The sequence below is a fragment of the Nerophis lumbriciformis genome, linkage group LG25 (genome assembly GCF_033978685.3).
Source record: "Nerophis lumbriciformis linkage group LG25, RoL_Nlum_v2.1, whole genome shotgun sequence".
NCBI classification, from domain to species: Eukaryota; Metazoa; Chordata; class Actinopteri; order Syngnathiformes; family Syngnathidae; genus Nerophis; species Nerophis lumbriciformis.
The window spans coordinates 40,312,846-40,336,716 of record NC_084572.2 but is presented as its reverse complement, the minus strand read 5'-3'; the positions used below and the strand labels follow the sequence as shown (position 1 = coordinate 40,336,716).

General features: G+C 45.0%; 2 protein-coding genes across 3 annotated transcripts in view; one reads left to right on the top strand and one right to left on the bottom strand.

Annotated features, from left to right (window-relative positions):
- Positions 1 to 23,871, top strand: part of LOC133621938 (calcium-binding protein 2-like) — a 111,887-nt gene that overhangs the window by 34,094 nt on the left and 53,922 nt on the right. For both annotated transcript variants that reach the window (XM_061984411.1, XM_061984410.1), the window contains 2 exons: positions 7,736 to 7,837; positions 8,114 to 8,249. In XM_061984411.1, coding sequence (XP_061840395.1) covers positions 7,737 to 7,837; positions 8,114 to 8,249 — 237 coding nt within the window. In that variant the 5' untranslated portion in view covers position 7,736. The remainder of the gene's footprint in view (positions 1 to 7,735; positions 7,838 to 8,113; positions 8,250 to 23,871) is intronic.
- The window catches only part of doc2g (double C2-like domains, gamma), a 327,390-nt gene that overhangs the window by 268,877 nt on the left and 34,642 nt on the right, over positions 1 to 23,871 (bottom strand). The gene's annotated exons all lie outside the window — the stretch shown is intronic.

Sequence of the window (23,871 nt, the reverse complement as noted above, 5' to 3'; positions counted from 1 at the left end):
AGCATTTCCGTTTTCTTGGCGTTGAGTTGCAAGAAGTTAGCGGACATCCAATGTTTAATTTCATTAAGACACGCCTCCAGCTGACTACAATCCGGCGTGTTGGTCAGCTTTAGGGGCATGTAGAGTTGGGTGTCATCAGCATAACAATGAAAGCTAACACCGTATTTGCGTATGATGTCGCCTAGCGGCAGCATGTAAATACTAAAGAGTGCAGGGCCAAGAACCGAACCCTGAGGAACTCCGCACGTTACCTTAACATAGTCAGAGGTCACATTATTATGGGAGACGCATTGCATCCTGTCAGTAAGATAAGAGTTAAACCACGACAAGGCTAAGTTTGACATACCAATACGTGTTTTGATACGCTCTAATAAAATATTATGATCGACGGTATCGAAAGCAGCGCTAAGATCAAGAAGCAGCAACATAGATGACGCATCAGAATCCATCGTTAGCAGTAGATCATTAGTCATTTTTGCGAGGGCTGTCTCCGTAGAGTGATTTGCCCTGAAACCGGATTGAAAAGGTTCACAGAGATTGTTAGACACTAAGTGTTCATTTAGCTGCTGTGCGACAATTTTTTCGAGGATTTTCGAAATAAAGGGAAGGTGGGACACCGGTCGGTAGTTTACCATGAGGTCAGGATCAAGGTTAGGTCTTTTGAGCAGAGGATGAATAACCGCTTTCTTGAATGCTAGGGGAACAGTGCCAGAGGAAAGTGATAAGTTTATAATATTTAGCACTGATGGACCTAATAATACAAAAAGCTCCTTGATAAGTTTCCCAGGAAGTGGGTCAAGTAAACATGTTGTTTGTTTTATCCCACTTACACGCTGTAATAGTTCCTCTAATGTTATTTCATCAAAAAGAGAGAGACTATTTTGTATTGCAGTATCCGTCGTAGATACAGTTGTATCTGTGTTCATAGAACCCAGTTGTAGCTGGGATGCGTTGTCTTTAATCTCCTTTCTAATGAGTTCAATTTTCTTATTAAAGAAATTCATAAAGTCATCTGCCGAGTGGGTGGAGCTATTGGGAGGAGTCCCTTGTTGGGTTAGCGATGCTACTGTACTAAACAAAAATTTAGGGTCGTTTTTGTTGAGGCGGATGAGATTTGAGTAATATTTAGCTTTAGCTAAGGTAAGCATGCGTTTATACGATATTAAACTATCACTCCATGCTTGATGGAAAACCTCAAGCTTGGCCGCGCGCCATTTGCGTTCCAACTTTCTACATGATAATTTATGAGCTCTGGTTTCCTCTGTAAACCATGGGGTGCGCCTTTTAGGGGCCCTTTTTTGTTTTAGCGGTGCTATGCTATCAATGGTTTTGCGCAGGGCATTGTCAAAGTTGTTAGTGAGGTTATCAATAGAGCCGACATAATTTGGGAATGGTGCCATTACCGAAGGCAGTAGGTCAGCAAGAGTCATCGTTGTGGCGGCATTAATGTTGCGGCTGCTATAGCAGTTATTATTATTATTAGTTTGTTGACAATGAGTCAGAACTTCGAATTTTATAAGGTAATGATCGGACATTACTTTAGTATACGGGAGTACCATAACTTTGGAGGTGGTGACACCCCTGACCAGCACTAGATCTATCGTATTGCCGTTGCGATGCGTAGGTTCATTTATTATTTGTGTAAGACCACAGCTATCAATTATAGTCTGGAGCGCCACGCACTGAGGGTCCGATGGGGTATTCATATGGATATTAAAGTCCCCCATTATGATTATATTGTCTGCGTGCGTCACTAGATCAGCAACGAACTCTGAGAATTCATTAATAAAGTCCGAGTAGGGCCCTGAGGGGCGGTAGATAACAGCCATATCGAGAGGCAGCGGTGCGACAGACCTCATAGTAAGCACCTCAAACGATTTGTATTTATTATTTAGGTTAGGGGTAAGGTTAAAGTTTTCATTGTATATTAATGCGACCCCCCCACCCCTTTTAAGGGGACGGGCAATATGCGCATTCGTATAGTTAGGAGGAGATGCCTCATTTAGCGCAAAAAATTCGTCTGGTTTGAGCCAGGTTTCGCTAAGACCAATGACGTTAAGATTGTTGTCTCTAATGACCTCATTAACTAATAACGTTTTGGGAGACAATGATCTTATGTTTAAAAAGCCCATATTATAAGTATTGGGCTGTTTTGACGAGTTTTTGTTTAAATTATCCGTAGTAGAAATATTAATAATGTTGCGTTTATTATACGTAGTGCACTTGAAATGAAATATTAAAGCTGCAAGCAGCGTTGGTCGGGCCCGCGTATTTGGCAGGTGCTAGTCCTAAGTGTCCCAATACTTTTGTCCAGTTTTAGTCCCAAGTGTCCCAATACTTTTGGCAAGTTGTAGTCCTAAGTGTCCCAATACTTTTGTCCAGTTTTCGGCCTAAGTGTCCCAATACTTTTGTCCAGTTTTCGGCCTAAGTGTCCCAATACTTTTGTCCGGTGGTAGTCATAAGTGTCCCAATACTTTTGTGTAGTGTACCTACCTTGTCTGCATTGTGTAAGCACGCTGGTGCTTCCTGCTTTTAAGCATCCATCTTAAAAAAACAGCAGCGAAGCAGCATCAGCGCAGCGGGTCTTTGAAGGGTCATAAAATCAAAACCAGAGCAGGTATTAAAACGCTGTTCTGTTATTTTATACACACGGGTTTAATCTCTCTCTTGTGTTAGTTTGAAGCCGAAACGACAAACGCGCTCAGAGGAGATAGTTTTTGAAGGAAGGTGACCGGTTTTTACAAAAAATTTGTTTTGAAGGGGGAATAGCAAACTTCCTGTTGATTTTTGCTGGGGGTTGTCAATTTATGAAATGTAGGTCTAAGTGAGCCCTACATAGAGGTTTTTCATGTTTCATGTCTCTCCGACCTTCCCAGTGGGAGTTACAGGCAGTTTTGTCAGTTTTTTGTGCGTTTCATTAAAAAATTGCGCTAGAGCACAATTTTGAGATTTGGGGTTAGGTTTTTTTATTAGATCGCAATTTTTGCCAGTCCTGATGTGTGTGTTCAGTTTGGTGAGTTTTGAAGCATGTTAAGGGGGTCAAAATACAGCTCAAAGAGGCAAAAGTGACTGTTTTTAGTACTTTTTTGTCTTGAAGGGGGAATTGCCAACTTCCTGTTGATTTTTGCCCGATGATATACAATTATGAAAACAAGGTCTAAGTCAGACCTACATACAGGTTTTTGTTTCATGTCTCTCCGATCTTCCTAGTGGGAGATATAGGCAGTCTAGTTTTTTTTTCTTCCTAGGGGGCGCTAGAGCGCAATTTTGAGTTTTTTTTTTTTTTTTTTAAAAGGTCATTTTCGCAGGTCCTGATGTGTGGGTCAAATATGGTGAGTTTTGAAGCATGTTAAGTGGGTCAAATTACAGTTTAATGTGGCGGCGGAAGAATAAAGAATAAAGAATAAAACCTTACAAATTCAATAGGTCCTTATGTCCAAATTGCATAAGGACTCCCTTCGGGAGTCCTTTTGCAATGGGCCATGCGGGCCCTAATAATCGTTAGAATAATCAATTCATTGTATCGATCCGTTGTGGTAAAGAAGGAGCTGAGCCAGAAGGCAAAGCTCTCAATTTACCGGTCGATCTATGTTCCTATCCTAGCCTATGGTTTCAAGTTTCAAGTTTATTCACAATGCCATATAACAAATACAATAGTAGTGAAATATCATCATTTAAAGATGTTGGTACGTGAAAGGATCCCCCAAATAAGCTAGAAGAAGCTTTTGACAGGGGGTCCAGAGGATAGTATACAGGTAAAAGCCAGTAAATTAGAATATTTTGAAAAACTTGATTTATTTCAGTAATTGCATTCAAAAGGTGTAACTTGTACATTATATTTATTCATTGCACACAGACTGATGCATTCAAATGTTTATTTCATTTAATTTTGATGATTTGAAGTGGCAACAAATGAAAATCCAAAATTCCGTGTGTCACAAAATTAGAATATTACTTAAGGCTAATACAAAAAAGGGATTTTTAGAAATGTTGGCCAACTGAAAAGTATGAAAATGAAAAATATGAGCATGTACAATACTCAATACTTGGTTGGAGCTCCTTTTGCCTCAATTACTGCGTTAATGCGGCGTGGCATGGAGTCCATGAGTTTCTGGCACTGCTCAGGTGTTATGAGAGCCCAGGTTGCTCTGATAGTGGCCTTCAACTCTTCTGCGTTTTTGGGTCTGGCATTCTGCATCTTCCTTTTCACAATACCCCACAGATTTTCTATGGGGCTAAGGTCAGGGGAGTTGGCGGGCCAATTTAGAACAGAAATACCATGGTCCGTAAACCAGGCACGGGTAGATTTTGCGCTGTGTGCAGGCGCCAAGTCCTGTTGGAACTTGAAATCTCCATCTCCATAGAGCAGGTCAGCAGCAGGAAGCATGAAGTGCTCTAAAACTTGCTGGTAGACGGCTGCGTTGACCCTGGATCTCAGGAAACAGAGTGGACCGACACCAGCAGATGACATGGCACCCCAAACCATCACTGATGGTGGAAACTTTACACTAGACTTCAGGCAACGTGGATCCTGTGCCTCTCCTGTCTTCCTCCAGACTCTGGGACCTCGATTTCCAAAGGAAATGCAAAATTTGCATGGTTGGGTGATGGTTTGGGGTGCCATGTCATCTGCTGGTGTCGGTCCACTCTGTTTCCTGAGATCCAGGGTCAACGCAGCCGTCTACCAGCAAGTTTTAGAGCACTTCATGCTTCCTGCTGCTGACCTGCTCTATGGAGATGGAGATTTCAAGTTCCAACAGGACTTGGCGCCTGCACACAGCGCAAAATCTACCCGTGCCTGGTTTACGGACCATGGTATTTCTGTTCTAAATTGGCCCGCCAACTCCCCTGACCTTAGCCCCATAGAAAATCTGTGGGGTATTGTGAAAAGGAAGATGCAGAATGCCAGACCCAAAAACGCAGAAGAGTTGAAGGCCACTATCAGAGCAACCTGGGCTCTCATAACACCTGAGCAGTGCCAGAAACTCATGGACTCCATGCCACGCCGCATTAACGCAGTAATTGAGGCAAAAGGAGCTCCAACCAAGTATTGAGTATTGTACATGCTCATATTTTTCATTTTCATACTTTTCAGTTGGCCAACATTTCTAAAAATCCCTTTTTTGTATTAGCCTTAAGTAATATTCTAATTTTGTGACACACGGAATTTTGGATTTTCATTTGTTGCCACTTCAAATCATCAAAATTAAATGAAATAAACATTTGAATGCATCAGTCTGTGTGCAATGAATAAATATAATGTACAAGTTACACCTTTTGAATGCAATTACTGAAATAAATCAAGTTTTTCAAAATATTCTAATTTACTGGCTTTTACCTGTATACATGAAATGATGGAACATGGTAGCAAGTACAACAACAAAAAACAAAACAATAAACAACGCTATATGATGAACACAAGATAATAGTACTAAAGCAAGCATACACATACATACATACATTCATTCAACCATGCAAAACCCAGCAGTAGTCTACCCCACATGAGGCATTAAATATAGGTGGTTAATAGATAAGTTTTTAGTTTATTTTTGAAGTTGGAGAATGGATACAGCATCTTGAGGCTCTCATTAAGCCGGTTCCAAATCTTTGGTCCCCTGCATACAACACTTGGTGCGGTACAATCCAGTAAACGATGTTTCCCTGATATCAAATCTAAGTTACGAGTGTTGTGGGCATGCTGGGGATGGTAAATAGCAGAGGTGGGACCAAGTCATTGTTTTGCAAGTCACAAGTAAGTCTCAAGTCTTTGCCCTCAAGTCCGAGTCAAGTCGCGAGTCAAGACAGGCAAGCCCCGAGTCAAGTCCAAAGTCAAGACTGGAAAGTCTCAAGTCAAGTCCTAAGTCCTGCATTTTGAGTTTCGAGTCCTTTCAAGTCCTTTTAACCACAGACTAATATATTAACACAGATTGTGTATGCTTTTCAAACGCTGTATTTATTTATTAAAAGTGCATTTTAAATTGCAGGAAAGAAAATTGTGCTGACATTGCACTTTATAATAGCACTATTAACCAGTCATTTTAAACATGAACTCATTCCTTTACAGAACAAACACATTGAAAAATAAAGTGCAAATGTACTTATTTGTACAAAAGTGTTAACATTGAAAAAACATGACATATACGTGAACATAACAAAAAAGTTGTACTTTTTATATGTCAGGGCCCTATGCTGCATTGCATCTGCAAAAGACCAAATTAGCCAAGAGTCTGTCAGTCATTTGTGCACGATGGGGGCGTAGTATGATGCCACCATGGCTGAAAACTCGCTCCACTGGAGCACTGGAGGCAGGCACTGCCAAGACTCTCATGGCCACTCGGAACAGTGAAGGAAGAGTCTTCATGTTCAATGCCCAGAACAAAAGGTGGGAGAGAGTTGTTTTGGGTTGGTGCACTACTTGTAAGTGTATCTTGTGTTTTTTATGTTGATTTAATTAAAAAAAGAAAAAAAGAAAAAAAATTATTGTGCGGCCCGATATCAATCGATCCACGGACCAGTACCGGGCCGCGGCCCAGTGGTTGGGGACCACTGAGGTAAACAACCAACAGTATGTCAGAAAGCTAGCTAAAACGGTACACATATTCATAATATAGTATCCATTTTAACTGACCTTTATTTGACTATTTTTGTCTTTTTTTAGGTGGCTAAAATACGCGGTGCTGCTGACCGCCGTCTAACGTTACGTGTGATATATTGACTAACGTAACCCTGCTTAAAAAAAATCACTGAACAAAAAGTATGAATAAGGTAGTGAACTGCAACAGATTCCCGTGTTTGCAATAACGTTATAACGTTAGCAGTGAGTTTACAGCCTCACTGATTTAACTACACAGCAAATAAAAGTCACGTTACTTAGCCAATAAACGTTATCTTACATTCAAAACTTACCGTTCTTTGTGCAACTTCAAATGCCGGACGAAGTTGGAAGTTGTTGCCTCTCCATCAGTAATTTTGGAACCGCATGTGTTGCATACTGCAAACCGTTTTGTGTTGACCACCTCGTAATTTTTATACCCAAACAAAATTATTTTAGGTATCATTTTTTGTTCACTGGCGTGTGGTTTGGACATGTCTTCTTCGTTGGTTGTCCTGCAATTTGATTGGATGAATGCTGTGTGATGAAAACAAAGTAGATCTAATTTGATTGGCTGTTGTACTGAGAGCACACCAGCTGACACACGCAACGCTGATAGACAAGTACACAATGAAAAATACGGAGCGCTCCCGAATAACTTTTTCATCTTTGGGTTTTGGGGAAAGTAGCAAGTCATGTCAAGTCATGTCAATTCAAAAGGCTCAAGTCCAAGTGAAGTCACAAGTCATTGATGTTAAAGTCTAAGTCGAGTTGCAAGTCGTTTTACATTTTGTCAAGTCGAGTCTAAAGTCATCAAATTCATGACTCGAGTCTGACTCGAGTCCAAGTCATGTGACTCGAGTCCACACCTCTGGTAAATAGGTACCAAGCTACAGAGCCTTAAATTCAGCCTGTAAATGACTTGATAGGTTAAACAAGCATTTTGATCATGGTCATGAGCTTTATACAAGATCATGGGTACAAGTGGCCGAAAAAATGTTTCCTCCATTTGAGTAGAACTGTCCGAGTGGAATACAATACCACGGATGTGCATCACACCTGATGCATGGAATCATATATAGAAGTACGAATTTTCTTTGAAATGTTTGTTTTCAAGTGTTGAACTTGTTTGTTTCCTCCTAGCATGCCTCCTCGAGGGGGGAGGGGTCCGCCAGCTGGAAGACCCCCGACCGCCGGCAGATTTAAAAACAAGGCTCTTCAGCTCAGCCTCTCCAAGAAATTCTGGTTATTATCAATCTTTGTGTCTCATCTACACTGATTAAGAGCGGAATGAGAATCACTGATTGGCGCAAAACAAGCCCCTTAAAGCTCTCAGCTGATGTAACGACTAATGTAACGAGCCATGTCTGCTGATTGGCCCGCTCCTCTTTTTCCATCACTCCCCTCAGCAATTACTTGATGGAAAATGTTGAGGATATTTATCTGAAAAAGTGTGTGTTATTAGGCAGGTTATGATAGGAAAATCAATTGTGGCTTGATGCATTTATGTACACTTCACAGCTCCAAGTCTCCTGCCACTCCGAAAAAGGCCGGCGGTGGCGGTGAGGAGACCTGCCGGCGCAGTAAAAGGAGCCTCAGCAACAGTTCCGCTGTGGCTGCCGCCTACGTTGCCTACCTCAATAAACTCTTTGGACAGGTCAGTCCAACAACACACCAGCCTATCTTGCCGATTGCATTGTACCATATGTCCCGGCAAGAAATCTGCGTTCAAAGAACTCCGGCTTATTAGTGATTCCCAGAGCCCAAAAAAAGTCTGCCGGCTATAGAGCGTTTTCTATTGGGGCTCCAGCACTATGGAATGCCCTCCCGGTAACAGTTAGAGATGCTACCTCAGTAGAAACATTTAAGTCCCATCTCAAAACTCATTTGTATACTCTAGCCTTTGAATAGCCCCCCTTTTTTTAGACCAGTTGATCTGCCGTTTCTTTTCTTTTCTCCTCTGCTCCCCCTATCCCTTGTGGAAGGGGAGACACACAGATCCGGTGGCCATGGATGGGGTGCTGGCTGTCCGGGGTCGGGACCCGGGGTGGACCGCTCGCCTGTATATCGGCTGGGAACATCTCTGCGCTGCTGACCCGTCTCCGCTCGGGATGGTTTCCTGCTGACCCCACTGTGGACTGGACTCTTACTGTTATGCTGGATCCACTATGGACTGGACTCTCACAATATTATGTTAGACCCACTCGACATCCATTGCTTTCGGTCTCCCTAGAGGGGGGGGGGTTACCCACATATGCGGTCCTCTCCAAGGTTTCTCATAGTCATTCACATCGACGTCCCACTGGGGTGAGTTTTTCCTTGCCCTTATGTGGGCTCTGTACCGAGGATGTCGTTGTGGCTTGTGCAGCCCTTTGAGACACTTGTGATTTAGGGCTATATAAATAAACATTGATTGATTGATTGATTGACTACATCAGCATGACAACGGGTACTCGGGGTTTTCGCAGCGATTTGACCTTGACGATCACGGTTTCAAGTTGATTTGGCTTGATCGCCTACTTGAGTGGTCTTTGTGGACCAGCCAATATACAAACCCCGTTTCCATATGAGTTGGGAAATTGTGTTAGATGTAAATATAAACGGAATACAATGATTTGCAAATCCTTTTCAACCCATATTCAGTTGAATGCACTACAAAGACAACATATTTGATGTTCAAACTCATAAACTGTATTTTGTTTTTGCAAATAATAATTAACTTAGAATTTCATGGCTGTGTCACGCCAAAAACCTTCCCCCCCCATTTACTTCCGGGGTCATTTCCTCTTACGTCATTTCTTCTTACTTACGTAATTACCTCTTACGTCATTGACAGCGATCGATAACACTTCGGCTTTGACACAGGACAGCAGCACACACAATATTGTAGTGAAATGGTTTCAACAATAATGTTGATTTAAAGTAAAGACATTTAACAGTATTATATATTAATCTGCAGCATCGCGTGGACATCGGGGGCGGTACCTCTGGATTGGCAGACCGGGGTGGTGGTTCCTCTCTTTAAGAAGGGGAACCGGAGGGTGTGTTCTAACTATCGTGGGATCACACTCCTCAGCCTTCCCGGTAAGGTCTATTCAGGTGTACTGGAGAGGAGGCTACGCCGGATAGTCCAACCTCGGATTCAGGAGGAACAGTGTGGTTTTCGTCCTGGTCGTGGAACTGTGGACCAGCTCTATACTCTCGGCAGGGTTCTTGAGGGTGCGTGGGAGTTTGCCCAACCAGTCTACATGTGTTTTGTGGACTTGGAGAAGGCATCCGACCGTGTCCCTCGGGAAGTCCTGTGGGGAGAGCTCAGAGAGTACGGGGTATCGGACTGTCTGATTGTGGCAGTCCGCTCCCTGTACGATCAGTGTCAGAGCTTGGTCCGCATTGCCGGTAGTAAGTCGGACACGTTTCCGGTGAGGGTCGGACTCCGCCAAGGCTGCCCTTTGTCACCGATTCTGTTCATAACTTTTATGGACAGAATTTCTAGGCGCAGTCAAGGCGTTGAGGGGATCTGGTTTGGTGGCTGCAGGATTAGGTCTCTGCTTTTTGCAGATGATGTGGTCCTGATGGCTTCATCTGGCCAGGATCTTCAGCTCTCACTGGATCGGTTCGCAGCTGAGTGTGAAGCGACTGGGATGAGAATCAGCACCTCCAAGTCCGAGTCCATGGTTCTCGCCCGGAAAAGGGTGGAGTGCCATCTCCGGGTTGGGGAGGAGATCTTGCCCCAAGTGGAGGAGTTCAAGTACCTCGGAGTCTTGTTCACGAGTGAGGGAAGAGTGGATCATGAGATCGACAGGCGGATCGGTGCGGCGTCTTCAGTAATGCGGACGCTGTATCGATCCGTTGTGGTGAAGAAGGAGCTGAGCCGGAAGGCAAAGCTCTCAATTTACCGGTCGATCTACGTTCCCATCCTCACCTATGGTCATGAGCTTTGGGTTATGACCGAAAGGACAAGATCACGGGTACAAGCGGCCGAAATGAGTTTCCTCCGCCGGGTGGCGGGGCTCTCCCTTAGAGATAGGGTAAGAAGCTCTGTCATCCGGGGGGAGCTCAAAGTAAAGCCGCTGCTCCTCCACATGGAGAGGAGCCAGATGAGGTGGTTCGGGCATCTGGTCAGGATGCCACCCGAACGCCTCCCTAGGGAGGTGTTTAGGGCACGTCCCACCGGTAGGAGGCCGCGGGGAAGACCCAGGACACGTTGGGAAGACTATGTCTCCCGGCTGGCCTGGGAACGCCTCGGGGTCCCACAGGAAGAGCTGGACGAAGTGGCTGGGGAGAGGGAAGTCTGGGCTTCCCTGCTTAGGCTGCTGCCCCCGCGACCCGACCTTGGATAAGCGGAAGAAGATGGATGGATGGATGGATATATTAATTAATATTAGTGAAATGGTTTCAACAATAATGTTGATTTAAAGTACAGACATTTAACAGTATTATATATTAATTAATATTTTTTGCACGTTACCACGAAGACAGAAGTTCCCAGCAGCGGCCCTAACACTCCGCCTGGAATTTTTCGAAGCCTGCTGGTGTTTGACATAAGTCCCCTGGGAAAGATAAAGACAAATGTCATTCAGTGACACCACCATTTTCAGGAGATTTGGATTCTATCGATCGCTGTCAATGACGTAAGAGGAAATTACGTAAGTAACAGGAAATGACCCCGGAAAGTCATTGGGGAGATGGGGAAGGTTTTTGTAGGGGGAAGAAATTTGGCGTGACAACTGCAACACACTGGCAGGCCAGTCTAGTACACGCACTCTTTTACTATGAAGCCACGTTGATGTAACACGTGGCTTGGCATTGTCTTGCTGAAATAAGCAGGGGCGTCCATGGTAACGTTGCTTGGATGGCAACATATGTTGCTCCAAAACCTTTCAGCATTAATGGCGCCTTCACAGATGTGTAAGTTACCCATGTCTTGGGCACTAATACACCCCCATACCATCACACATGCTGCCTTTTACACTTTGCACCTATAACAATCCAGATGGTTCTTTTCCTCTTTGGTCCGGAGGACACGACGTCCACGGTTTCCAAAAACAATTTGAAATGTGGACTCGTCAGACCACAGAACACTTTTCCACTGTGTACGAGTCCATCTTAGATGAGCTCAGGCCCAGCGAAGCCGACGGCGTTACTGGGTGTTGTTGATAAACGGTTTTTGCCTTGCATAGGAGAGTTTTAACTTGCACTTACAGATGTAGCGACCAACTGTAGTTACTGACAGTGGGTTTCTGAAGTGTTCCTGAGCCCATGTGGTGATATCCTTTACACACTGATGTCGCTTGTTGATGCAGTACAGCCTGAGGGATCGAAGGTCACAGATTTCTCCAGATTATCTGAACCCTTTGATGATATTACGGACCGTAGATGGTGAAATCCCTAAATTCCTTGCAATAGCTGCTTGAGAAAGGTTTTTCTTAAACTGTTCAACAATTTGCGCACGCATTTGTTGACAAAGTGGTGACCCTCGCCCCATCCTTGTTTGTGAATGACTGAGCATTTCATGGAATCTACTTTTATACCCAATCATGGCACCCACCTGTTCCCAATTAGCCTGCACACCTGTGGGATGTTCCAAATAAGTGTTTGATGAGCATTCCTCAACGTTATCAGTATTTATTACCACCTTTCCCAACTTCTTTGTCATGTGTTGCTGGCATCAAATTCTAAAGTTAATGATTATTTGCAAAAAAAAAAAAGTTTATCAGTTTGAACATCAAATATGTTGTCTTTGTAGCATATTCAACTGAATATGGCTTGAAAAGGATTTGCAAATCATTGTATTTCGTTTATATTTACATCTAACACAATTTCCCAACTCATATGGAAACGGGGTTTGTACATCTCTTGTTTTAGCACTAGCATCAATTTGAGTAGTGAGCAGAGCGAGTCCAAACCTTGTGACACACTGTGGTTAAGTTGGGCTACACTTTTATTGGTTTTGATCTGTGTTGTTTGTTGATCAACAAACGTACGCCACAGTGGTTTAGAAGTACACTTAACAACCGTACGGGGAGCATTCTAGCGAGGAAATGCCGAGTTATAAATATGCCTCAAGGTGTAATATTGAGCTGAAATTATAGTTACGCTATTTTGTGTTACAGATATTCATTTGTTGCAGAGACATAGTGACTATTGATTGGGAATTTCACGGCAGGGGGATGTCTGCAGCGAACCGCGACAACACACGGATAAATGCTTTATTTGCAAGCCAGTAATTGCTGATATGGAACAGGTCAAATGGCCGTGAAAAGTCAATAGCGTACCTGACACTATTATTCAAATGTAGGAGGGACTAATAGAAACTGTGAAGAAAAACCTTTAGAAATAATTTGACTGGCCGGCCTTATGTTTTGTCATCTACTGAGGAGGATCTGCAGTGTTTTTTGGAATTATTTCATTCAATATCCTTATGTAAAGACAAGAACACACATTTTTCCATCCATCCATCAATCCATCTTCTTCCGCTTATTCGAGGTCGGGTCGCGGGGGCAGCAGCCTAAGCAGGGAAGCCCAGACTTCCCTCTCCCCAGCCACTTCGTCCAGCTCCTCCCGGGGGATCCCGAGGCGTTCCCAGGCCAGCCGGGAGAGATAGTCTTCCCAACGTGTCCTGGGTCTCCCCCGTGGCCTCCTACCGGTCGGACGTGCCCTAAACACCTTCCTAGGGAGGCGTTCGGGTGGCATCCTGACCAGATGCGCGAACCACCTCATCTGGCTCCTCTCCATGTGGAGGAGCAGCGGCTTTACTTTGAGCTCCTCCCGGATGACAGAGCTTCTCACCCTATCTCTAAGGGAGAGCCCCGCCACTCGGCGGAGGAAACTCATTTGGGCCGCTTGTACCCGTGATCTTGTCCTTTCGGTCATGACCCAAAGCTCATGACCATAGGTGAGGATGGGAACGTAGATCGACCGGTAAATCGAGAGCTTTGCCTTCCGGCTCAGCTCCTTCTTCACCACAACGGATCGATACAGCGTCCGCATTACTGAAGACGCCGCACCGATCCTCCTGTCAATCTCACGATCCACTCTTCCCTCACTCGTGAACAAGACTCCGAGGTACTTGAACTCCTCCACTTGGGGCAAGATCTCCTCCCCAACCCGGAGATGGCACTCCACCCTTTTCCGGGAGAGAACCATGGACTCGGACTTGGAGGTGCTGATTCCCATCCCAGTCGCTTCACACTCGGCTGCGAACCGATCCAGTGAGAGCTGAAGATCTTGGCCGGAGGAAGCCATCAGGACCACATCATCTGCAAATAGCAGAGACCTAATCCTGCAGCCACCAAACCAGATCCCCTCAACGCCCTGACTGCGCCTAGAAATTCTGTCCATAAAGATTATGAACAGAATGGGTGACAAAGGGCAGCCTTGGCGGAGTCCAACCCTCACTGGAAACGTGTCCGACTTACTACCGGCAATGCGGACCAAGCTCTGACACTGATCATACAGGGAGCGAACTGCCACAATAAGACAGTCCGTTACCCCATACTCTCTGAGCACTCTCCACAGAACTTCCCGGGGTACACGGTCGAATGCCTTCTCCAAGTCCACAAAGCACATGTAGACTGGTTGGGCAAACTCCCATGCACCCTCAAGGACCCTGCTGAGAGTATAGAGCTGGTCCACAGTTCCACGACCAGGACGAAAACCACACTGTTCCTCCTGAATCCGAGGTTGGACTATCCGGCGTAGCCTCCTCTCCAGTACACCTGAATAGACCTTACCGGGAAGGCTGAGGAGTGTGATCCCACGATAGTTGGAACACACCCTCCGGTTCACATTTTTCCGTTTTTATATATTATAACTCATAAATAAGCGTTAGCAGATGTCAGCTAACAATGAAGCCAATGGGAGACGCTCTATTCCGCCTATAAAGCGCTCCAAAAACGTTTTTTATTCAAACTGTATGTAGACATGTCATATAGTTACAGGAACATTCATATGTAACACTTAAGTATTTTGCTCATTTTAAGCAGGTATTACTTTCAAAGACGCATCACAGCGTTCGTTTTCCCCTTCAACAAAAACACTGACTACTTAGGGCTGGGCGATAAGGCTGAAAACTGTATCACGGTATATGTGTTTTATATTGATCAATATCGATAATTATTGATATTTTTTATGACTTATTTAAGCCTGCCAATAAGTACAGTAATACAATTTCTAACTTACCAAGGGTGCTCTTTATCAGTGGAGAGTGTGTCTGGTAGCCAGGTGGTAAAATAATTGCAGTAGATTTAAAGGTAGTTGCCGTTTCTAGACACTAGATGGCAGTAGTGTATAAGCTACACAGAGTAGTTTGAAAAGATGCTCATTAAATAGATTGTCAGGATGTTGTCGCACCGTTTCATTAAAACCAACAAGACTAAAGACATGTTTCTGTTATTGAGTTAATCAATCAAGATATCCCAGTTTCTCTCCTAACTCCATGCAGAGAATCCACAGCGAGACAGAAAACAGGTGCGACCAAACTCGGTAGATACTGTTACCTGATTGGCTGCTAGCGTGTTACTCCCATTGCTCAGTGACACTTCCTGTTTCCTGTTTAGCTGCATCCCCAAAGCGCGAGTGACTTCTTTCAACGAATTCCGCTTCAAAATTTCTGCTTTCTTCAGACCAAAGACTATAAATATATATCAAATGTTTTGTCAAACACATTTCATATTGATATTGATTATGTGTCTATTGTGATATATATTGATATTATTTTATGGCAGACTTCATTAAATGATGTTTCAGAAACATACATTTTTTTATCCTGAATATAAATTGAAGATGATCGACAAGTTTTAGAAACTTTGTGCTTAAGAGAACTAGCAAGCAGCACCATTGCTAAGTGCTGAACAAGAAATACAAACTACAAACATAATCAAACAATTACAATGTCTGCTCTCACTGGGATGCCGACTGATGCGATGTTTATATCTTCTCACTTAGATGAAGAATTGATCATAATCCACCCGGAAGTAAAAAATAATAATAATAATAATTTACATATATATATATATATCCCACCAACACGTCTTCCTATGAGGAAGCAGTGCCTGGGGAGTCTATGGTGGGCTCTCCTATTTCTGGGGCTGAGGTTGCTGAGGTAGTTAAAAAGCTCCTCGATGGCAAGGCCCCGGGGGTGGATGAGATCCGCCCGAAGTTCCTTAAGGCTCTGGATGCTGTGGGGCTGTCTTGGTTGACAAGACTCTGCAGCATCGCGTGGACATCGGGGGCGGTACCTCTGGATTGGCAGACCGGGGTGGTGGTTCCTCTCTTTAAGAAGGGGAACCGGAGGGTGTGTTCTAACTATCGTGGGATCACACTCCTCAGCCTTCCCGGTAAGGTCTATTCAGGTGTACTGGAGAGGAGGCTACGCCGGATAGTCGAACCTCGGATTCAGGAGGAACAGTGTGGTTTTCGTCCTGGTCGTGGAACTGTGGACCAGCTCTATACTCTCGGCAGGGTCCTTGAGGGTGCATGGGAGTTTGCCCAACCAGTCTACATGTGCTTTGTGGACTTGGAGAAGGCATTCGACCGTGTCCCTCGGGAGGTCCTGTGGGGAGTGCTCAGAGAGTATGAGGTATCGGACTGTCTGATTGTGGCTGTCCGCTCCCTGTACGATCAGTGTCAGAGCTTGGTCCGCATTGCCGGCAGTAGGTCGGACACGTTTCCAGTGAGGGTTGGACTCCGCCAAGGCTGCCCTTTGTCACCCATTCTGTTCTAGGCGCAGTCAAGGCGTTGAGGGGCTCCGGTTTGGTGGCTGCAGGATTAGGTCTCTGCTTTTTGCGGATGATGTGGTCCTGATGGCTTCATCTGGCCAGGATCTTCAGCTCTCACTGGATCGGTTCGCAGCCGAGTGTGAAGCGACTGGGATGAGAATCAGCACCTCCAAGTCCGAGTCCATGGTTCTCGCCCGGAAAAGGGTGGAGTGCCATCTCCGGGTTGGGGAGGAGATCTTGCCCCAAGTGGAGGAGTTCAAGTACCTCGGAGTCTTGTTCACGAGTGAGGGAAGAGTGGATCGTGAGATCGACAGGCGGATCGGTGCGGCGTCTTCAGTAATGCGGACGCTGTATCGATCCGTTGTGGTGAAGAAGGAGCTGAGCCGGAAGGCAAAGCTCTCGATTTACCGGTCAATCTACGTTCCCATCCTCACCTATGGTCATGAGCTTTGGGTCATGACCGAAAGGACAAGATCACGGGTACAAGCGGCCGAAATGAGTTTCCTCCGCCGGGTGGCGGGGCTCTCCCTTAGAGATAGGGTGAGAAGCTCTGTCATCCGGGGGGAGCTCAAAGTAAAGCCGCTGCTCCTCCACATGGAGAGGAGCCAGATGAGGTGGTTCGGGCATCTGGTCAGGATGCCACCCGAACGCCTCCCTAGGGAGGTGTTTAGGGCACGTCCAACCGGTAGGAGGCCACGGGGAAGACCCAGGACACGTTGGGAAGACTATGTCTCCCGGCTGGCCTGGGAACGCCTCGGGATCCCCCGAGAAGAGCTGGACGAAGTGGCTGGGGAGAGGAAAGTCTGGGCTTCCCTGCTTAGGCTGCTGCCCCCGCGACCCGACCTCGGATAAGCGGAAGAAGATGGATGGATGGATGGATGGATATATTAGTCGCACCGGACAATACGCTGCAGATATATACGTTGTAAAATCAGTTATTTATACAGAAATATTCTGTAAATGTTTATTTATGTATCTTAATTATTTCCAAACTTTGTAACAGGGCAGTAAAACGCCTGATCAAACAAAACAGAAGTCATCGTGATGGACCCACTCACTAGCTCTCCAATCAGCTCAACAGATTAAATAACTCCACGGTGACGTCTTGGTGAGTTTACTGTGAAATATGTGAAACTGAAACAATACAAAAATAATGCTACTGTAAGTTAATAATACTAACAGACACTTGTAAACATGTTAGCATATTAGGTAACACTTATAGGAAAAACAGGTGGCCGCAAACAAGCGTTTCTTTGTGTGATTCTTTGCAATCTCCGGCTTTAAATTGAATCTCAAAGTTTGAGGCATGAGTTATAATCTCAAATTAACTTTCACCAACTCAGAGGTGATACAGCAGCTCACTATGTCAATATAGCAGCATAAGATAGCTAGCTCTCTCTCTCAACATCATTAAAAATAGTTTTTCCGCTTTGGCGTTTATAATAATATTGCTAATACTTGATTATTATTTAGGTCACGAGATGTAAATGGAGTGTTGTTGGTGGTTTTAGGATGTTTTTTTAGAGGACTTTATGGGCAGAAGTGTATTCCAATCAGCTGTATTGTTAGCAACCTCTTACTTGCAAAAAAAATAAAAACATATGTTCTTGTCCTACATAGGAATTGTAAAAGATAGGAACATTTTTAAAAAGTGCAAGTATTGGCTTTGTTTTGCTTTCATCCTAATTAGGCAAAGACATGAGACAATTAGGCTTTAAAGCGGGTGGATTTGTATGAGTCGGAAGCAAACGTTAGGACTTTTAGTAATGAGATTTCGCCTGGCCAAGGACAAAATGACTTCAAAAGTTTTTTTTACCAGCTAAACACACCTTCGGGGAGACATCTGATGTTGAACTTTGTGTATCCATCCATCCATCCATCTTCTTCCGCTTATCCGAGGTCGGGTCGCGGGGGCAGCAGCCTAAGCAGGGAAGCCCAGACTTCCCTCTCCCCAGCCACTTGGTCCAGCTCCTCCCGGGGGATCCCGAGGCGTTCCCAGGCCAGCCGGGAGACATAGTCTTCCCAACGTGTCCTGGGTCTTCCCCGTGGCCTCCTACCGGTCGGACGTGCCCTAAACACCTCCCGAGGGAGGCGATCGGGTGGCATCCTGACCAGATGCCCGAGCCACCTCATCTGGCTCCTCTCCATGTGGAGGAGCAGCGGCTTTACTTTGAGCTCCCCCCGGATGGCAGAGCTTCTCACCCTATCTCTAAGGGAGAGCCCCGCCACCCGGCGGAGGAAACTCATTTCGGCCGCTTGTACCCGTGATCTTGTCCTTTCGGTCATAACCCAAAGCTCATGACCATAGGTGAGGATGGGAACGTAGATCGACCGGTAAATTGAGAGCTTTGCCTTCCGGCTCAGCTCCTTCTTCACCACAACGGATCGATACAGCGTCCGCATTACTGAAGACGCCGCACCGATCCGCCTGTCGATCTCACGATCCACTCTTCCCTCACTCGTGAACAAGACTCCCAGGTACTTGAACTCCTCCACTTGGGGCAAGATCTCCTCCCCAACCCGAAGATGGCATTCCACCCTTTTCCGGGCGAGAACCATGGACTCGAACTTGGAGGTGCTGATTCTCATCCCGGTCGTTTCACACTCGGCTGCGAACCGATCCAGCGAGAGCTGGAGATCCTGGCCAGATGAAGCCATCAGGACCACATCATCTGCAAAAAGCAGAGACCTAATCCTGCAGCCACCAAACCAGATCCCCTCAACGCCTTGACTGCGCCTAGAAATTCTGTCCATAAAAGTTATGAACAGAATGGGTGACAAAGGGCAGCCTTGGCGGAGTCCAACCCTCACTGGAAACGTGTCCGACTTACTGCCGGCAATGCGGACCAAGCTCTGGCACTGATCGTACAGGGAGCGGACCGCCAAAATCAGACAGTCCGATACCCCATACTCTCTGAGCACTCCCCACAGGACTTCCCGAGGGACACGGTCGAATGCCTTCTCCAAGTCCACAAAACACATGTAGACTGGTTGGGCAAACTCCCATGCACCCTCAAGGACCCTGCCCAGAGTATAGAGCTGGTCCACAGTTCCACGACCAGGACGAAAACCACACTGTTCCTCCTGAACTTTGTGTATATTAAAGCCTAAACAAAAAGTATATTGTGTACTAAGAAGCCAGGGCATAGCAAGAGCTCCAATCACCGCACTGGTACCATTCTGTGGGAGCATCAAAGGCAATAAAACAAAAACGGAGTGCAGGCAACGAGACAGGATAGTTTTTGGGGAACACATTTTGCTTTCATTTCCCCAGAAACCTTCAGGGGCTTTTTAGTAGAATTCTAACAAGGGTATATTTAGACAAATAAGCACATTATGTGTTTTATTCTGCTTCCTGTTATTACAATCATGGCTATACCGCTTTGATCACGGAACCTTGCGAGCCCCTGGTGAGACTTGATTACCAAACTGAAAGCGTTTTCATAAACGTCTTCATCGCAGGGGAAGGATTTCCTTAAGATAAGAGCGCAATTTTCACCAAAGGGAGTCGTCTGCCTGAACATTTTAATGATGTTTTTGACCAGGTTTCTCCATAACTAACAGGGCTGTTTAGTTGATTTAAAGCCCAATTATTGGAGGTGAACACAGCTCCTGGATGACCTTGTGTGCTTCCTATCCTGTCACAGCCCCGGGCTTGGAATTCACCACAAGCCAGGTATAAGTACATACCTGCCAACTTTTGAAATCAGAAAAACCTAGTAGCCAGGGTCCAGGGGCCGCAGGCCCCGGTAGGTCCAGGACAAAGTCCTGGGGAGGGGTTCAGGCGAAGCCCCCCGACGCAAAATGATTATTAGCATTCAGACAGGTTAAAATGTTGCTAAAACCATCACTGTTTGGGCGACGAAAAACGTTGAAAGTTTTCCACTTGTATCGCTAGCAACGGCATTAGACTTGTGTTTTTTTGTCCCAACGTGGTCTTTTACATCGCTAATTCCTCCGTGTCCGATCGAAAAATCTTGTCTGCACAAGGTGCAATTCGCGTAGTTTTCACCCTTTTTGGAAGGGATAATTATTCCCGGATAGGCTTTTGAATATTCTTCACGGAATGACTGCAGTTTTCTTTTCGGTTTAAGACTCGTTTGCGATTTTTCTCCGGCTGATTCCATGATCGTTCGCTCGTTTGGAAACAATGGCAACTGTATGGCGTCACATTAGTGCCAAAAATCCGAGCGCATAAAAACTGTTATCGCGCGCTGATTCTCCACTTCGTGCGCGCGCGCGACACCATTTTGCGCGCGCGTGGTTCCTTTCTGCGCGCGCGCGGTGCCTTTCTGCGCGCTCTCTGTGTACTCCTGGCATCTCTCCTCGCACTGTCATGTTTCTTTTTGGCACTTTGGGGGCGGGTATGCTTAGACGGCCCCTTCTTTCTGATTGGCTGTGAGCATTTTTCATATGACCAATCATTCTCCAGTGTAGCAACGTTGTAGCCATCTTACCTCGGACATCTAGCCTCAATCATTACATTGATGTCAATGGTACATGTACTACTTAAATTACCATAACTTGCTCGATTTTCCACCAATTTACAGACGGTTTGCCTTGTTACAAATCTTATTACATGTAGATATGACATAGGATGCTGTACCTGTTGAAATGACCTCTTTCGCTTTAAAAAAAAAAAAAAAAAAGACTTAATTGTGCAACACAGTTGTGTAGGGTCAGTGTTAGTCAGTTCTCTGATTATTTTAAACTGTTTCAGAATACATTATTAAAAGCTATTTTTAACATTTTAAAAACAAAATTCAAAGATTATTTCATTAATTTTATGGCTGAATCAAAAGAAATTCCATAAATTAGAAAACAAATGTTCAAGAAGAAGTGAAAATACAGGTAAAAGCCAGTAAATTAGAATATTTTGAAAAACTTGATTTATTTCAGTAATTGCATTCAAAAGGTGTAACTTGTACATTATATTTATTCATTGCACACAGACTGATGCATTCAAATGTTTATTTCATTTAATTTTGATGATTTGAAGTGGCAACAAATGAAAATCCAAAATTCCGTGTGTCACAAAATTAGAATATTACTTAAGGCTAATACAAAAAAGGGATTTTTAGAAATGTTGGCCAACTGAAAAGTATGAAAATGAAAAATATGAGCATGTACAATACTCAATACTTGGTTGGAGCTCCTTTTGCCTCAATTACTGCGTTAATGCGGCGTGGCATGGAGTCCATGAGTTTCTGGCACTGCTCAGGTGTTATGAGAGCCCAGGTTGCTCTGATAGTGGCCTTCAACTCTTCTGCGTTTTTGGGTCTGGCATTCTGCATCTTCCTTTTCACAATACCCCACAGATTTTCTATGGGGCTAAGGTCAGGGGAGTTGGCGGGCCAATTTAGAACAGAAATACCATGGTCCGTAAACCAGGCACGGGTAGATTTTGCGCTGTGTGCAGGCGCCAAGTCCTGTTGGAACTTGAAATCTCCATCTCCATAGAGCAGGTCAGCAGCAGGAAGCATGAAGTGCTCTAAAACTTGCTGGTAGACGGCTGCGTTGACCCTGGATCGCAGGAAACAGAGTGGACCGACACCAGCAGATGACATGGCACCCCAAACCATCACTGATGGTGGAAACTTTACACTAGACTTCAGGCAACGTGGATCCTGTGCCTCTCCTGTCTTCCTCCAGACTCTGGGACCTCGATTTCCAAAGGAAATGCAAAATTTGCATGGTTGGGTGATGGTTTGGGGTGCCATGTCATCTGCTGGTGTCGGTCCACTCTGTTTCCTGAGATCCAGGGTCAACGCAGCCGTCTACCAGCAAGTTTTAGAGCACTTCATGCTTCCTGCTGCTGACCTGCTCTATGGAGATGGAGATTTCAAGTTCCAACAGGACTTGGCGCCTGCACACAGCGCAAAATCTACCCGTGCCTGGTTTACGGACCATGGTATTTCTGTTCTAAATTGGCCCGCCAACTCCCCTGACCTTAGCCCCATAGAAAATCTGTGGGGTATTGTGAAAAGGAAGATGCAGAATGCCAGACCCAAAAACGCAGAAGAGTTGAAGGCCACTATCAGAGCAACCTGGGCTCTCATAACACCTGAGCAGTGCCAGAAACTCATTGACTCCATGCCACGCCGCATTAACGCAGTAATTGAGGCAAAAGGAGCTCCAACCAAGTATTGAGTATTGTACATGCTCATATTTTTCATTTTCATACTTTTCAGTTGGCCAACATTTCTAAAAATCCCTTTTTTGTATTAGCCTTAAGTAATATTCTAATTTTGTGACACACGGAATTTTGGATTTTCATTTGTTGCCACTTCAAATCATCAAAATTAAATGAAATAAACATTTGAATGCATCAGTCTGTGTGCAATGAATAAATATAATGTACAAGTTACACCTTTTGAATGCAATTACTGAAATAAATCAAGTTTTTCAAAATATTCTAATTTACTGGCTTTTACCTGTATAAAATAATGTTATTGCTGGTGGAGCAGTTGTGGCTGAAAGATGTGATTATGGTGTTTGTTGTCTTATTATTTATTTGGCTCACATTTTGTATTACCCTGTATTGTGTTTATGTGCTATGAAATAACCTTCATCAGCGCGCGACATTTTTTTATCCACTTCTTCCTCCGTAAATCTTGATACATATTGACGATGACCCGCCCTGCTATACTTCTGATTGGCTCTGAGCATTTTTCAGCGTTTTTCGCCTGACCAATCAGAAAGAAGAGGCCGTCCAAGCATACCCGCCCCCAAAGTGCCAAAAAGAAACATGACAGCGCGAGGAGAGATGCCAGGAGTACACAGAGAGCGCGCAGAAAGGCGTCGCGCGCGCGCAAAAGGGTGTCGAGCGCACGAAGTGGAGAATCAGCGCGCGATAACAGTTTTTATGCGCTCGGATTTTTGGCACTAATGTGACGCCATACAACTGGTGCCTCGTGCTTGGCAGCGGTGCTATAAATAGCCTCGCGCATGGCGTTCGGAATGGCTCGATAGGAAGTTACGGGAAGCAGTGTCATTGTTGTTACGCGATTTCGTGAATAAAACTTTTTAAAAAATATAAATTTTTTATTAATGAAACATTTTATTTTTTATCACTGCAACCGTAACCCGGAATAGGTTGATGAAAACCGTACTAATTACGGGAAAACCGGAGTAGTTGGCAGGTATGTAAGTACTGTACTGGGAGCACGTGTACGGTGTTGTTATTTGCTGCTGAGTGCCTGAGTGAAGGAGACCGTCCATCCTGCAGTGATCCTAATCCCTGCCTCGGTATTAATTAGCCCCTCAGCTAAGTTTACTGTCAGCCCTCATTAGAGGAGGCTGGACAAGACAAGGAGAGAATGAAAAAAGGCTGGATGCGTGGCATTGGCTGACAACGCCACAATAGGAGACGTGGGAAGTGCAAAAGGACAGATGGAGGGATAGCGGAGTGGCGGAAATGACATGTAGACGCGTTGCAGCCGGAGCATTACGTACTGTACCTCTCGTACGGACGAGCAGCAAGGAGCTCAACGGGCTAACTGAAGGCAGACAGAATGAAATTAACCGTTAATGGGCTCATTCGGGTGTGTTGCGAGTCCG